Below are 15128 nucleotides of genomic sequence, written 5' to 3'. Positions count from 1 at the left end.
GATTTTTTTTCTCTTTGCAGAATGTAGAGTAAAACCATAGACAAGTTGGACCTGTACCTTCCATAACAACAAATAGCAGTCTAGTAAAAGGACAGTCCAATGACTTTCCTAAAGCTCACATTATCTTGAAATGGTCTGAGACAATGGAAAACTACAAATATTCATGATGCAGGAATCATAAGGTTTCTGAAAGGCTTGTGTGAACCATTTGCAAATGGAGAGGCTGGTTTACTGTGTTCATGGACATAGCGTGTCTGAAATGTACATGGACACTACCAAGGGAGACTAATGGAGGAGAAAGATAATTCATGCCCCATCCACCTGCAATAGCCTACATCCAGCAGTGTTTATATACAAGGCAGATTGATTAACAAAGGCTGAGAGCTTCACTTCCACCAATGACAGCCAGATCCATGCAGTGTTCTTTCAACAACCAATCTATGGCCTTGCAAAACAATAAAACAGGTACAATTTGGGGTTATAAATATTAAAGCTGAACTCTATTTAAAAAAACAGCTAAATAGACAGAAGAAATATATTTCTAATATATATCAGTTCTGAGACTTGCACAGCAGGAGTGGGGACCTGATTTTTCTCTGCTGCAGTTTCACGTTCACTTACATGTCATCTCCTCATCCCACCCTGTGACCGGACAGTGAAAAGAGATGTTGCACATTATTCCCATCCTCCCTATCCCCCCCGCACTCTACAGTACAGGGACTGCAGAAGGCTGATACCAAGTCTGTCTTTTATAATTTGCCTGGAGTTCAGATTTAAAGCCCATCTCCAGACAAGCTAAAAAAAGACCCTTGTAGTGGGGCTATCCCCTACACTGAAAGGGTTAAAGGAGAACTATGAGCGCTGACTGGCGGAATGGACGGGGGAGGGGGCGGGTACAGCTGGCTCTGCCTCTAGATAGGCAGAGCCAGCTGTCACTCACGCAGCTGGGCGGATCTCGACATTGATGTCGGGATCCGCTCCGGCGTCTCAGTATACCGTGAGCTGTAGCTCGCGGTATACTGAGCCTAGGGTGACGGGAGGACGCTAGTTTGTGTCCTCCCATTACCCTAAGGAGAACTATGGGGAAACGCCCTGACCCCATAGTTCTCCTTTAAGTGCTTGTTAATGCCTATAGTACCTTGGTAAAGCACCTTTACTTACTTGATGCCCGCTCTCCTAGTTGTCAGCACTCTGGCTATGGACTGTCCCTCAGCATCCTCACATCTAATTCTATAGAACCTGCATTAGATGTGATAACCTCAGTGGTCCTTACACGCTGAAGCAATTGGGAGAAGAGGCTGGAGGGATCAGCCTAGCAGCCCGAAACTAGGAGAGGGGATCGGGTAAGTAAAATAGCCTTTGCTTGTCCCTTAGCACTTAACTCTTGCATTGAGGGGTAGCCCCACTGGAAGACGAGTTTATTGGTTTGGCCCGGAGGCGGGCATTAAGCACAGAGCATAGATACAAAAAGCTTTTAAAAAACCTGCAGAAATTGTCTGGATCTTCAGCCTCTAGGTCACGAGTCTCATACTCAATTCACTCGGGGGCCACTCAACAAAATGTTTTCTTCCATAGGGGCCGCTTGCCAAATTTCATACTTCAAAATAAAATCTAACTATATCCGGTATGGTACTACGGACACCAATAAACACACAATAAGGCCCTATTCATATCTGTAAGTTTAGGTGCAATTAGGGATTCATGTGTGAGGAACTTCTGTGAACGCCAGATTAGGCATTCCTGCTGCAGGAAAACGCAGACTCCCAACACAGGAATCACTAATCTCACCTAAACTTACAGGTGTGAATGGAGCATAATACACACGCTATAAAAACAATACACCCCCACATATAAAATAATACACTCCCACCCATACACGTAACAAAATACACCCACACAAATAAAATAGTACAACCCCCTTCCCCCACCCTGCACCCCCACATATAAAATACAGAGCCCCCTCTCCTGCTTACCTTTTTGCAGCGAGGAGGTGAGGAGACACGATCCCTGGTGATCCAGTGGTGATTTGTAAGGTCTGCTGCAGACCTTACTAATCCATCCTTTCAGCCAGTGTTCACTGAAGGATTTCAGAGCGCTAGAAGAAAGGATCTGAGTGCAGAGAAAAGCAGCTATGCAGTCTGCATGCGACAGAGATGCAGACCATGTAGCTGCTCCCGCAAGTCAGGTACGCGGTCCGTGACCACGTACCTGACTTGGCAGCTGGCTGCAGGCCACATAGTACTGAACCGCTACTTTGAGACCACTGCTTTACGTGTACGATGGGCAATTACAAACACAAATTTTCAAGTTTGGTTGAAAAATTAGTCTTGCAGTCTGCTCGAGAAATGACGTAATTCAGACATAAATAACACTGAAATCATCCTTTTACTGTGCAGTCGGAATCCAGCACTATGTCTGCCTTGCATTCTTAGATGATTTGGACAATGGACAAATATTGGACCAACAGAGCTGTCCTTATTCACTAGGAGCTCTTCAGTTACAGCAATATGGTTAGAAGCTGCATGTGGAAACATGCCTGTCTTTGCATTCCAAAAATCTGACAGATTTCTGCGTCAGCCCTGCAGCGTATGACGCTCAAGAGATGGCCGTTTGGACAATGAAAAGAATCATTTATCTTACTGTGCGTAAGCTTTGGCTGTTATAAGAATTCATGTGAAAGATTCGAAAAACAGATTTTAAAATTCGATTTTGATCCAAACACTGGATTTTGATGAATTGACTCTATTGTGTACGTAGCCGTAGTAGACATTATATTACACGCTCCACTGGGGCCGGGACTGGTGTCTGTAAAGTATTGGATCATAAAAATAATGTTGGGGCTATGTAGATAATTATAATCAGTACATTTGGTGAAGCTGCTACCTGACTCCAGCTTGTTGAACACAGTTAAATAAGAACTTCAGTTTTAACAAAATAAACTATTTGTAAAATAAGGAGCTGCTGAAAACACTCAATTATTTAGTTATATATCTGGAGCTCCTCCCACTGGACCAGCGCTGACTAGCCGCTGCTCTCCCGCACCGAAGGTAAGTGAAAAAAAAAAAACCCATAGCGCAAACATCGGGGCATTTTGACAAGTACAAGTACTTGTCGAAATGCCCTGTTTTTTCCGCCCTCAGGCGGCCGCCTGACTTGCCTTGCGGTAGCGCCGGGCCTGCCGACACCATCAAAGTGTGACCCATTGCAGGTTTCTCTGTGTTTAAGTCCTTGTTCCCATTTCTCCATAGGGATGGACACTGGCACTCAAACAACACATGGAAACTCTCCTGGTATTAGCAATGTTTATTAATGACATTGGGGAGCCAACCACTGAAAACCTCAAAAATGTTAATGTCTGAAATTTTTTTTTTTTTTTTAAGTAAACCTAATAAGTTGTAAGACAATGCAAACTAAGCCCACTAGCTGGAATTATAAGAAGTCAGATCAAACCCTTACTTTTTGTCTGCAGTATGGGGAAATAGGCTCCTCCCTCTCCTGCATGCATTATGCACAGTGACCTATTGCAAGGCCTGAACATGGAGAAGAGAGGGGGCACTTTAAGAGCTTCCAACTGTTACTTCTGGATATTGTAGTGGGTTCAATGCTTTGTGGAATTCTTACTCTAGGGACAATGTTAGCTTTACAAACAAGACAGAAGGGAGGTGAAATATTTGGTTAAAAAGTCAAAAGTAACTTTTTGGCACAAATCACATAATTCTAGAAAATGTCTGTATTATTAAAAAAAAAACAGTGTTGGCCACATATGCAATGATTGTTTAACAGTCACTGGAGAAATGGAGCATCTTTTTCCTAGTGATCTAGTAATGTGAGTGTAGAGAATATCTACAGAGAAAAGAAGGCATTTCCGTATGTATGTAAATAACTAAATATATACACAAGGATACACATATACACAATCTAAGTGCATTCATTTAAACATTCATAACACATGTTAATTGAAAGAAAAAGAAACACTTTAAAACCTCCTAACATCTACCCAAAATATTTTAGTTATTGGTGGAGCCTGATGGACTAAGTCAGTCCTTGGTTTCCAGAAATTTGGGTGATTCCAGCCACCTTTGCCCGTCTCAGCTTTTCTTTCACATTTGTAAGGTAAAAATGGCTCCCGCGCATGGGCCTATGCTTCGTGTTGATGGGAAACATGCTCTAGTCCGCAGATGCATGCAACAGGAAGTGCGCGCAAAGACGCACACTTCAGTCGCACAGGAAGTGATGCCGTCACTTTAATGGACTGCCCTAACCAGGTTGCTGATGGTCTTCAGCTTGTGCTTCCTGTGACCTGTTACCCCGTCTGACTGCCTGCTGCTCTTTTTTGACCCGGATTGCTTTGACTCTTCTTGCTTGCTACCTGCCTCCTGACCTTGGCCTGATTACTGGACTCTGTACTTCGCTGCCCGCCTGGTTTGACCTCTGGCTTCGTCTGACTATCCTGAACTTCTACTGCACGGTGTCCGGACCATCCACTGGCACACGTGCTCCTTGCTGTCCTCTGCACTCCCTGTTCCCACTTCTAGGGGGTGCGGGACATGAGACGCAAGAGAAGCCTCCTCGTCCTACCGGACTCCCACCAGGTACGCGATACTAATATGAAATCAATACCAAATCTAACAGGCAGAGTGGGAAGCATCATAAATGTGACAGCATACAGTACGCACCCAGGATATAAAGCATTGAAATCCCACCTACAAACACACTGAAAAATGTATGATACTATTGGGTTGTTTCATTCTCCAGCACCTACCAAAAGCTGAAATATCAATTCTAACTCTACCCTACTTAAGTCTGACTGGACTGACTGAAAGCAGTGCGGTAAGTACTCACTAAAAATGTAGTTTCCAGGGGGTAGACGCCATGAAGGAATTCTTTTTTTTTAAAGATGTATATAGACAAGTCAATAGGGACAAAGCACGATTATAAAACTACAAAAATGTAACAATAGAAAGCTCCTGGGTAAGGGTTAAATGCATCCCGAGGAGAGCCAGACCTAACATTAGGAGGCATTTGGATGCTTCCAAGGTATGAGCACAGCGTGTTCGGAAATAGCCGCCATCAAATAAAGGAGTGTCAATCATGTCTGCAGCAGAAGATATGTTAATTGCACTGTTCTCTGAATTGGCTCATAAAACACTCGTAACTGAAATTCATGTCATGCTAAGTACAGGATTCAACAGTGACACCTAAATATTTAAGTACTAGTTATAGTCTGGGCTGGGTGTCAAATTCATCTTTATAATGATATTGGAAGAACCTGAGCAAAACGCATCCAAGTTACTCCACGTGTGAAAACTGAATATAAAAATATAAATAATAATATTTCACCTCATTCTTAAAATCTAACCACATAATGGTAAGCTTCATTGCAAGTAATATCTTCTGACCCCTAAATTGAACAGTGCTATTTCTCAGTCCACTCTGGCGCCTGCTCCTGCTGGTGAAGCTCTAGGCCATGCCCTAGTTTGCTGATGCCTAAGAACGGTTATAGCCGCAAAAATGCAAGTGATTTTTAGATTACACGACTATCTGACCCTGCTTCCCATGTGATAGGTTCACTTTGACTAGAAAAAAAATAATAGGGATGCACCGATACCGGTATCGAGTACCGATATTTTTTTTCCGGTACTCACAGATACCGAATACCGGAAGTCAGGCAGCGTGTCAAGACTCGCCACCTGGCTTCCTGATTAGCCGGGAAGCATGTAAAGACTCACCACCCAGCTTCCCGATTAGCAGGGAAGCTGTCCCCATGTTTCTCATCACTAGGTGACGAGAAAGCATTGAGTTGGCTTTCTGGCCAATCAGGAAGCTGGGCGCCATGTAATGACGCAGCGCTCAGCTTCCTGATTGGCCAGGAAGCTGGCTCCATGCTCCCCCGTCATCTCATGACGAGGGAGCATGAAGCCGGCTTCCCGGCCAATCAGAAAGCCAGGGCAGCAAGTCACTACACTACACAAGTGACGAGGGAGCATGGATGTAATGACATGCTGCCCGGGTCCCTGATACTGGAAGTATCGGAGCATTTGAGAGAGTATGAGTATTCACCCAAATACTCTGCATCAGCACCGATACTACTATCGGTATTGGTGCATCCCTAAAAAATACTTTTAATACATTTTGGAGAAAGAATAAAAGAAGTGTAGAAAGTAAAAAGGGCTTTGAAACTTGAAGTAAATCTAAAGTTGATACTTGTATTGTTAGCTTGGACAACCCAAGTTCAACAGCAAAAGAATAAAAATAATGAAATCCCGTTTGTGAGATTTCATTTCACCTTCAAAACCTGTCCCAGAAACAATGCAGGAAGTGAGAGAAAATCTTTCCAAAGTTAGGGGAAATCCCCCCTTAAAAAGCTGTCACTGGAGCAGGTATCCCCATTGCAAGATCTCCCGTCTATTCCTATTCTGGTGGCCACTGTAAATTTTTGGATTTCCCATCACTTCCTTTAATGAAGAGGGAGAATTCCCTGTGGGAGAAGATAGATCAATTCAATTGAAAGAAGTTGGAACACTTGCTCATTCTATACAACGCTAACAAAAGAAAGTTTGGGCTTTAAATAAAACAGGGCAAATATACTTCTGTTCCTCACGTTATTGAATTAGCTTTGAGTTTTGACCATCTGATAAAATAATAGGATTCTCATTGGTTACTAAAGGCAATTTAGTTCCATATGCACTCAAGAAAAATTGTATTCACCAACATACAGGTGAAACTCGAATAATTAGAATATCGTGCAAAAGTAATTGCAGTAAGTGCTGCAAAAGGGGCCCAAACCAAGTACTGAGTACATATGCATGCTTGTACTTTTCAGAGGTCCGATATTGTTCTATGTACAATCCTTGTGTTATTGATTGCATGTAATAATCTACTTTTTTGAGGTTGTGGATTTGGGGTTCTTGGGGTTTTCATGGGCTGTAAGCCATAATCATCACAATTATGACAAATCACGGCTTGAATTATCTTGCTTTGCATGTAATGAGTCTATCTCATATATTAGTTTCACCTTTTAAGTTGCATTAGTGAAATAAATGAACTTTGCACGATATTCTAATTATTCGAGTTTCACCTGTATTATGCAGTGCTGTATATTAAATAATACTAACTCCAGACAAAAAGAGTACAGACAATGACAGGCGAAGACTGGCACCCTGCTCTAACATACTTACAACTCAAGAGGCAGGTAGAGGTGATATTGTTGGTTACTTAGTGATTATGGTAGAGAGGAAGACAGGAAGGCAATATTGAAGAGGTAATATTTAAGAGACAGCTGACTTGCACTTGAAGCGCATACACAGAAAAGCCATCTAAATGAGCCCTTCAAGGAAACCTGTACCACAAGGAATATTAAGGCGGCAATTAGCAACTTTTCTGAAAATGCCAATTGCCTGGCAATAATGCCGGATCTTCTGACTTCAGTACTTTCTTTGTCACTGACCTGGAATTGCATGCAGTGCATCAACCTGTGGTTTCAATTTATGAAGTTATGAGCTAACCCCATCGTCTCCAGCCTACACAAGCCACTCCAGGATGTGTTATTCTTAAGGGAGTATTGGAATAGGATTAAGTGTAGAGTTGTAAATAGTTACATAGTATTTGAGGTTGAATAAAGACATTGGTCCATCAAGTCCAACCTATTAGGATCTCATTCTAGGAGTACCTGTACCCCTGTATATTACCTGTACCCCTGTATATTACGGTCCCTTAAGAAATCGTCCAAAAGTTTCTTGAACAATTCCACATTATTTGCTGAAATCACCGCCTGTGGCAGTGAGTTCCAGACCCTAACTGATCTTACTGTGAAGAACCCCCTTCGCCCCTTGTGCTGGAATTTTTTTTCCACCAATTTTAGGTGATGGCCTCTAGTTTTTGTAACGGAGTTAATTTTAAACAGTTTATCGCTAATGTTGCTTGAATTCCAGTCCACTAGAGAATTAAACTTCCTGCATATATCAGTCCTCACTAAGACTTATCATATGTACATCACAATAAATCGTGGGCTGTGATAGGACAGGCAGCATACGACACCCTCTCCTCTATGACTGTCTCTGCAGCCTCTTACCCCCTCTTCTCTCCTGTGTGACTGTCTCTGCAGCCGCTCAATCCTTTCCTGTGTGACTGTCTCTGAAGGGTCTCTCCCCCTCCAATCTTCTGTGTGACTGTCCCTGCAGCATCCCACCCATCTCCTCTGTGACTGTCTCTGCAGCTTTTCACCTCTCTTCTCTCCTGTGTGATTGTGCATCTGCCTCCCCTCATCCTATCTTCTGTGTGACTGTGTCCCTGCATCTTTCCACCCCTCTCCTCCGTAAATGTGTCTCTGCAGCCTCTCACCCCTCTCCTCTGTCAATGTGTCTCTGCAGCCTCTCCTCTGCTGTGTGCCTGTGTCTCTGCAGCCTCTTAAACTCTCCTCTCTCCTGTGTTGTTGTACCTCTGCAGCCTCTCAACCCCTCTCCTCTCTCCTGTATGGTTGTATCTATGCAGCCTCTCACCTCTTCTGTGGGCTCTGTAGCCTCCCAATTAGCAGTGTTTGTAAAAACCTCTTTCTTATTAATGATTGCCTATTTTGAATTCAATTTCAATTATAATCTAAATCCAAAGTATTTTACAAATCTTTGCTCATCTCTTTGTGTTGTGGGTAACAATGTGTGCAACACTCATTCTCCTGCACTGTATTTTTCCTGCATACTCACAATATGTGAAAGGAAGATTGTACAAACAACTAAAAATGTCATGGGAGCAGAATACTGTAAGTACCTGGTCACCATTTGTAAATGACAGAGTTATGGCACAGGCCCAATCCCAAATACACTCCCTATAAGCCATTGGATTTCAGCCACCTGTAGCAACGGCTGCTGCCCCTGAACTGTTTTTTTTGTGGCCTTTAGGATCAATTGCTCAACAATGGTGTCCGATTCTCCAGCTGCTGTGCATGCCCCTCCTCTATATTTGTGTTGGCTTTACAAATTATCTATAAATAATGGCACATGCGTGTGTGCACAAATAGAACACATAACAATTCTGTAATTGTAAAATTACACTATTCAGCGTGGAAAGTCACATTAAAAGTCCCAAAATACCTCAAAAAAAATCCTTTTCCAGGTGGGTTTCACTGCACCTTACACGACCAAAGCCTAGGCATATAGTCACATGATCTCTGTTTAACGTGTATTTCCACTTACGCAGCCAAATTGAGAAAACACCTATTTTATATTTGTTACATGTTCCCATTCACACAGCATAAGCGAAAAAAAATGCTTCTTGCAGTTTAGCTAGCTTTTACTTGGGTTAGGGTTTTAAGGGTTAAAACTTATTTTGAATGTTAGGAGTTATTTTTCAGTATGCTGTGTGAATAGGAACACAGAACGAACATATGGAGGGGTTTTCCTAAATTTGACTGCAAAAGTGGAAATATACGTTAAGGTCAGATTTTAGATTAGGGGATCCTCCCCTAGAGCAGAAATCATGTGAGGGAGGCCATAAAACTGGCAAATCACTGCAAGCACTTCTCTTTGGTACTCATAGTATAGCACAGCTTAGTGTTCTCCGTGGGTACACTAGACAAGTCTATGTACACTATGAACACGCTGAGACCACTCTTGCCACGATTCACACTTGTTCATTTTGCATGGAAATTTGCAAGGAAATCTAAGTTTCCCTTACCTTGTTGAATGTTGTGTAATTTCACTTTGCAAAGAATACCCAATCATGTGCAGTATTTTTGCTTGCACATGATTAGAAGATGGACGTCAGCAGAGTTTCATCTCATTCACTAAACTAAAGCTGGCCATACACTATGTGAATTTCGGCAGTTCTCGATGAACTGGCTGAAACTCGCACAATGGGTGTTCCTGTCAGCACCCTTTAGGCTGAATGGAGCTTGAAAGCCAATCTACTGCAAGCACCGTTCAGGTATTCTGGCAGCAGCTGCCGGCTTCTGTCAGAATCCACTGAAAACAGTGGGGGATTTCTCCATCCATGCTCGTAAGTGTGATGGAGGACATTGTTATATTTTCTTTACTTAGCCGGCAGCTTGAATGAAGAAAATATAACAGTGTATGGCCTGCATATGGAGAAACTTCCTTTGCAAAGTGCAAATCCCCCATCTATAAGATCAGCCTACATATTTGCCTTAAAGAAGAACTATAGGGTTAAGTCTTTTCCCCATAGTTCTCCTTAGGGTAACGGGAGAACACAAACTAGCGTCCTCCCGTCACCATAAGCTCAGTATACCGCGAGCTGTAGCTCGTGGTATACTGAGACGCCGCAGCTGAAGCAGATCCCGACAATTGTGCAGGGATCCGCCGAGCTGCGTGACTGACAACTGGCTCTGCCCATCTAAAGGCAGAGCCATCTGTACCTGCCCCCTCCCCTGTCCGTTCCGCCAGCCAGCGCTGGCGGATCGGAGCAGGGAATCCAGCCCCTCCCCTGTCATGGCAGAGAGCCGTGCCAGGATCGAGAAGGGAGCGAACGCCGGTATGTGTTCGCTCACCTCCCGATACTGAGCCGACCTGTGACAGTCTCATTGTCACAGGTCCGCTAGAACTATGAGGTGAGTGAAAATCACTCACCTCATAGTTCTCCTTTAAGTAAATCAACCTACACTATCCTTATCTGCAGAGCCGGTAGAACCTGTGCACAATGAATTGGCTGTGCCAATTACATTTGCTACCGGTTGTGCACATGGATTAACCGGCATCTACAACAGTAGTCTCTAAGAAAAAGCTTTAGTGACTTATTTATTAGTTGTAAAGGCCATAACTACAACTAACCTTGATCACCTTCACACACGTCAGAACACCTAAGGAAATGTGCACACACACAAAGCTGTAGCATAATATTAGCTATTGTAAGAATATAATCTCACTTGAAATGTTTGACCTAATTTTACACCATTATTATAACTGGCCTCTATCATAAGTAAGCAACATGCTGTCCTCATGAAATTTAGACTTGAATGGATCAAATGTCAAGCTGAGTGCCAAGTAAGAATTCCAAAAATATATATAATTTACAGAAATGTAACAGCATAAAGCACAGCAAAAGGCTGATAAGAGACATAATGTTTTCAGTTCACATTCTGTATGTGTTGATGTTTAGTCTGTGCATACCTGAAAGAATCCAGGAGGAACCGGGCCCACTGGCATTCCATCTCCCGGTGGCATATTTCCCAGTACGGGACTGGGCGCAGCCGCAGCACTCTGTAAGAAAGCAAAACCCTGCCATTAGCCTGGCTTATCTACAGACCTGTCACTCTGGTTAGTTTACAAGAACAATCTAGTTTAACATGCAGGCAGCGTGGTCATAGGGCTGTCCCAAATCTCCTCCTCGTCCCCCTGGACCCAGTCAGGGCAGTCTAGTTTCCATGCCACTTACAAGCAGAGTGTGTATTCTGGGCCTGGTGGATGATATTGTGCCTACAGCAGCGTTGCGCACTCTGCTGATTTACTTATTATTCTATGCAAGAAAACTCCTAGTCCTTAACTGGAGGAAGGCGGAATCTCCAACACTGGGCGCATGGAAGGCGTTTGTCAACACCTCATTGCCATTACACAAGGCAGCGTATACCGGCAGGGGGTGCCCTCAGAAATTTGAGAAGGTATGGTCTGAATATCTAACCTTTTAAGATAATCTTTATAACACACATTTGTATTTCCTGATGGGCATTTACAAGCTTTAAAATACTATGTAAAGTACTCTGCGCTAATTAAAAGGCAAAGTGGGAGCTGCTAAAATCTTTACAGTGACTCTGCCATGAGAAAAGTATTGGGGCTGCCATTGCTGGCTTCATACCTTTATACTACAGATGCAGAACAAGAATGTTGAAAATGAGTTCTAGAAAGGTGTTACATTCCATATGTTTATACTTGTTTGGGGTCGGAGACCCAGAAAGCATTAAACCAAAACATCAACATAACAGTCAGCAAACTAAGATTCTCAAAAGGTGAGGTCAGCAATGGCAGCCCCATACTTTACTTATGAGTCACTTTAAATCTATGCATGATTTTACCATGTGTCCTTGCAAAAGTAGGGCAGTGCGGACTATGACACAATACTCGTTACAGCCCATTCGCACCATGGCATCGTTTTTAACACACAATACCGTATTTAATGCACGCTGTCGCACACTGCACCTAGTTGATGGCACCATGCGCTAAGTTCGTTGACATTCATTTGAATGGCACCCCAACACACCTCTTGGTGGCTACGTGTTGCAGCCAGCATGTGGTATTGCGAAACCATGCTATGCGGTGAAAAAAAAGTAGTGCATGGGGTTCCATTCAAATGAATGGCAGTGCAACACAGCAAGTGCACAGTACCGCATGGTAGATGCTCGGTGTGATAGTGCCATGGTGTGAACAGACCCTTAATACCAGCCTTCTCTACTACATTAAGCTGACATCATACATAGTTGTTAATATTTTAAAAACACTTCCAGGGACACAAATGCTGACCTGGAAAATTCAATATATATTAACAGTGTGAGCTCCAAAAACAAATACTAAGCATGGGAAATAACCTGAAAGTCAGAGATGCATATCAGCGACATATCATAGAATATATAAGGCGCAAAGGAAACTCCAGTTTTTTTCCTTGCTCAGAACTACAAGACCAGGGAAGATTTAGCGAGGGAGGAAGGTCCATTGACACAAGGGGAAGGAGGGCAGGGTGACAATCCATTTCTCTCCACTGAAGCCAGGAATAATATGAATGGTATATATTCTCTGCAACAGCTGCACAGGGAACTATTGAAAATCTTCTATAGGATCTAACTCTTACACAGACCCTTTGGACTGGTTCACAAATCTAACCTCAGTTATACTGTATATGACTGTGATCTAGGACATGAAGCTGAACTCCAGGCAAACCGCTTAATACATAGTTGTTGTGACACATATCTGTCAAAGGTTTTGTGTTTCTGTCCATCCATTCCAAAGAGTTATACAACACGCCAGACAGCAGAGCCAGATTGGTGACCTGACCTTTCTTCACTTCTACCCCCAGCCTGTGATTGGACAGAGAAGCAGCGTCCCCTGTCCTCCCTTCTCCAGTCAGAATGTTTCTTGAAAGCCTATGAGCACTGAGGCACACCTGATTGGCTTCTAGTACTCTCCCTTTCCCAGTCAGAGCTCTACTGGGATTACAAGAGGCTGATACCAAGACAAACGAACGTAGAGTAATCGTTTTACAAATACACTTAAAAGGGTATTTATGGTCAAAAACTAAAATGAAATATGTATTTCTATATTGAATTTCTATCCCACTCCTAATGACCATTTTGATCTAGAAGTTTGTAAACGCCCATAGGATGTACTTCCTCAATGCAGCCCTTGGAATGTGCACTTGCAAATCACAGAGCCTGCCTTCTGGATTACAACTCAACATCTGAACAATGTAACATTATCAATGCTTGCTGGAAGCAATGTATTATGGGCTGTGTAGTCTTTAGAAAGTGAGATTGCATCACATCAAGCAGCAAAACAAGGAAAGAGATGCAAAGCACACTGGGAATCCAGGAAGTTGATGAAAGTGATGGGCAGGCGGAAAGCGGTACTCACTACATAAAATTGATTTTTTTCAAGTAAGCTTTGATTGCTTACTTATTATCAAAATTATCAATAACAACTCTACTATGTATTCCTATTACAATGCTGATGTTATAACAGGATAATGTATACTAGGACTTTACAACTCCTTTAAAGATTTTTTGATAAATACATAACCACATTAACTGCTGCTTTTATGTAGATTTTAGCTTTTTTTTTTTATTGTTTTTATTAAGTTTCATATAAAACAAACAGTACAGAACAGACAATTATCACTTCCCAATTTGTGGGCAACACGGTAGCCTTATGAGGTCAACAGGGACAATGGAGCCTACGCCAGCAGAGCCTTCCAGGGACCCCGACGCCCACCAGTAATCAGGCTATATGCTCCCTGCCCCGTCACAACCACACAGGCAAGAAAGTACACAGTACCCAATGCACGCTATCCACTGACTAGTACCGCAGAGAATGCTTCTAACCAAGGTCCCCAGACCTTATTAAACTTTTGTGGGCAAGCACCATGTATATATGCTGCTCTATACAGTGGGATAACAGATTCTATTAATCCTCTCCAATTTTCCAGGGTGGGCGGGGCTGGCTTTTTCCAGTGCAACACTATCAGTTTTCTAGCATAAAACAGTAAAATCCCCAACAGTGTGCTAGTGGCAAGGGTAGATGTAATACGCTGAGTAAGACCCAGTAAGCAGATTCCCATCTCCGGCTGGATGTCTATCATCAGGAATTGTGATATGAAGTTTGCGATCTCCACCCAATAGGTTTTAATAGCCGGGCAGTCCCAGAACACATGGCTAAATCCCGCAGGGGAAAAGGTACACCTCCAACATGTCGCTGAGCTTGTAGTATATATCCTGGCCAGTCTCGCCGGTGTATAGTACACCCTGTGCAACAGTTTATACTGTATTAGTCAATCCCTGGCCGAAATTAAATGTGTGAACGGATAGTCCCAGGCCTCCCTCCATTCCTCCTCATCCAGATCCAGTACCTCCCTACGCCACTGTGTCCCAGTAGATTTTAGCTTTAAATTTCCAATACCAGAAGAGTGTGCAAAAATATGTAAATGTTACATGTGTTATAGTCACTGCCCCCATCTATCTACATAACAATCCATAGCAATCCATCAAAATTGTCTTCTTTGTCGATATGAAAAAAGTTATCTGACTGGTTGTTCTTATGGGCATCGAAGGCCCCTTTTCTGCCAAACGGTTTCATAAAAAAGGCAGATTGTCTGCCTTCCTACTTGCTTAAATAAAAAAAAAAAAGAGAAAGATGCACAATCTTGGAAATGTCATCACTTTCCAGCCACATGTCCTGCTGTCACGTCCGATATTATGAATGGGAAAGTTACAGAAGTGTTAGTGACATTTCCTGACAGTCCTCTAAACTAAAACAATGTCACAAAAATTGAAGGAAGCAGAGATTTCAACTGTATTTTCAGTAAACAAAACTTTTCTTCCTTTTCTCTTCTTTTTTTTTTAACTAGTAGAAATCTAGCTGTTAAAGCTGTACCTTAGACAGATCTAAAAACACCAATTAATCTTGCTATGGATTTATTAA

At 42.7% G+C, this 15128-nt stretch overlaps 1 protein-coding gene across 1 annotated transcript in view; it reads right to left on the bottom strand.

Annotated features, from left to right (window-relative positions):
* SSBP2 (single stranded DNA binding protein 2) overlaps positions 1-15128 on the bottom strand; it is a 196252-nt gene that overhangs the window by 24761 nt on the left and 156363 nt on the right. Inside the window, exon 5 of the mRNA XM_018557212.1 lies at positions 11118-11207. Within this exon, the coding sequence (XP_018412714.1) occupies positions 11118-11207 (90 nt within the window). The remainder of the gene's footprint in view (positions 1-11117; positions 11208-15128) is intronic.

Source organism: Nanorana parkeri, unplaced genomic scaffold (genome assembly GCF_000935625.1).
Source record: "Nanorana parkeri isolate BGI_ZX_2015 unplaced genomic scaffold, ASM93562v1 scaffold272, whole genome shotgun sequence".
In the NCBI taxonomy this organism is placed as follows: domain Eukaryota; kingdom Metazoa; phylum Chordata; class Amphibia; order Anura; family Dicroglossidae; genus Nanorana; species Nanorana parkeri.
Note: the sequence above shows the minus strand (reverse complement) of the source record. Positions and strands in the feature narration are given on the sequence as shown.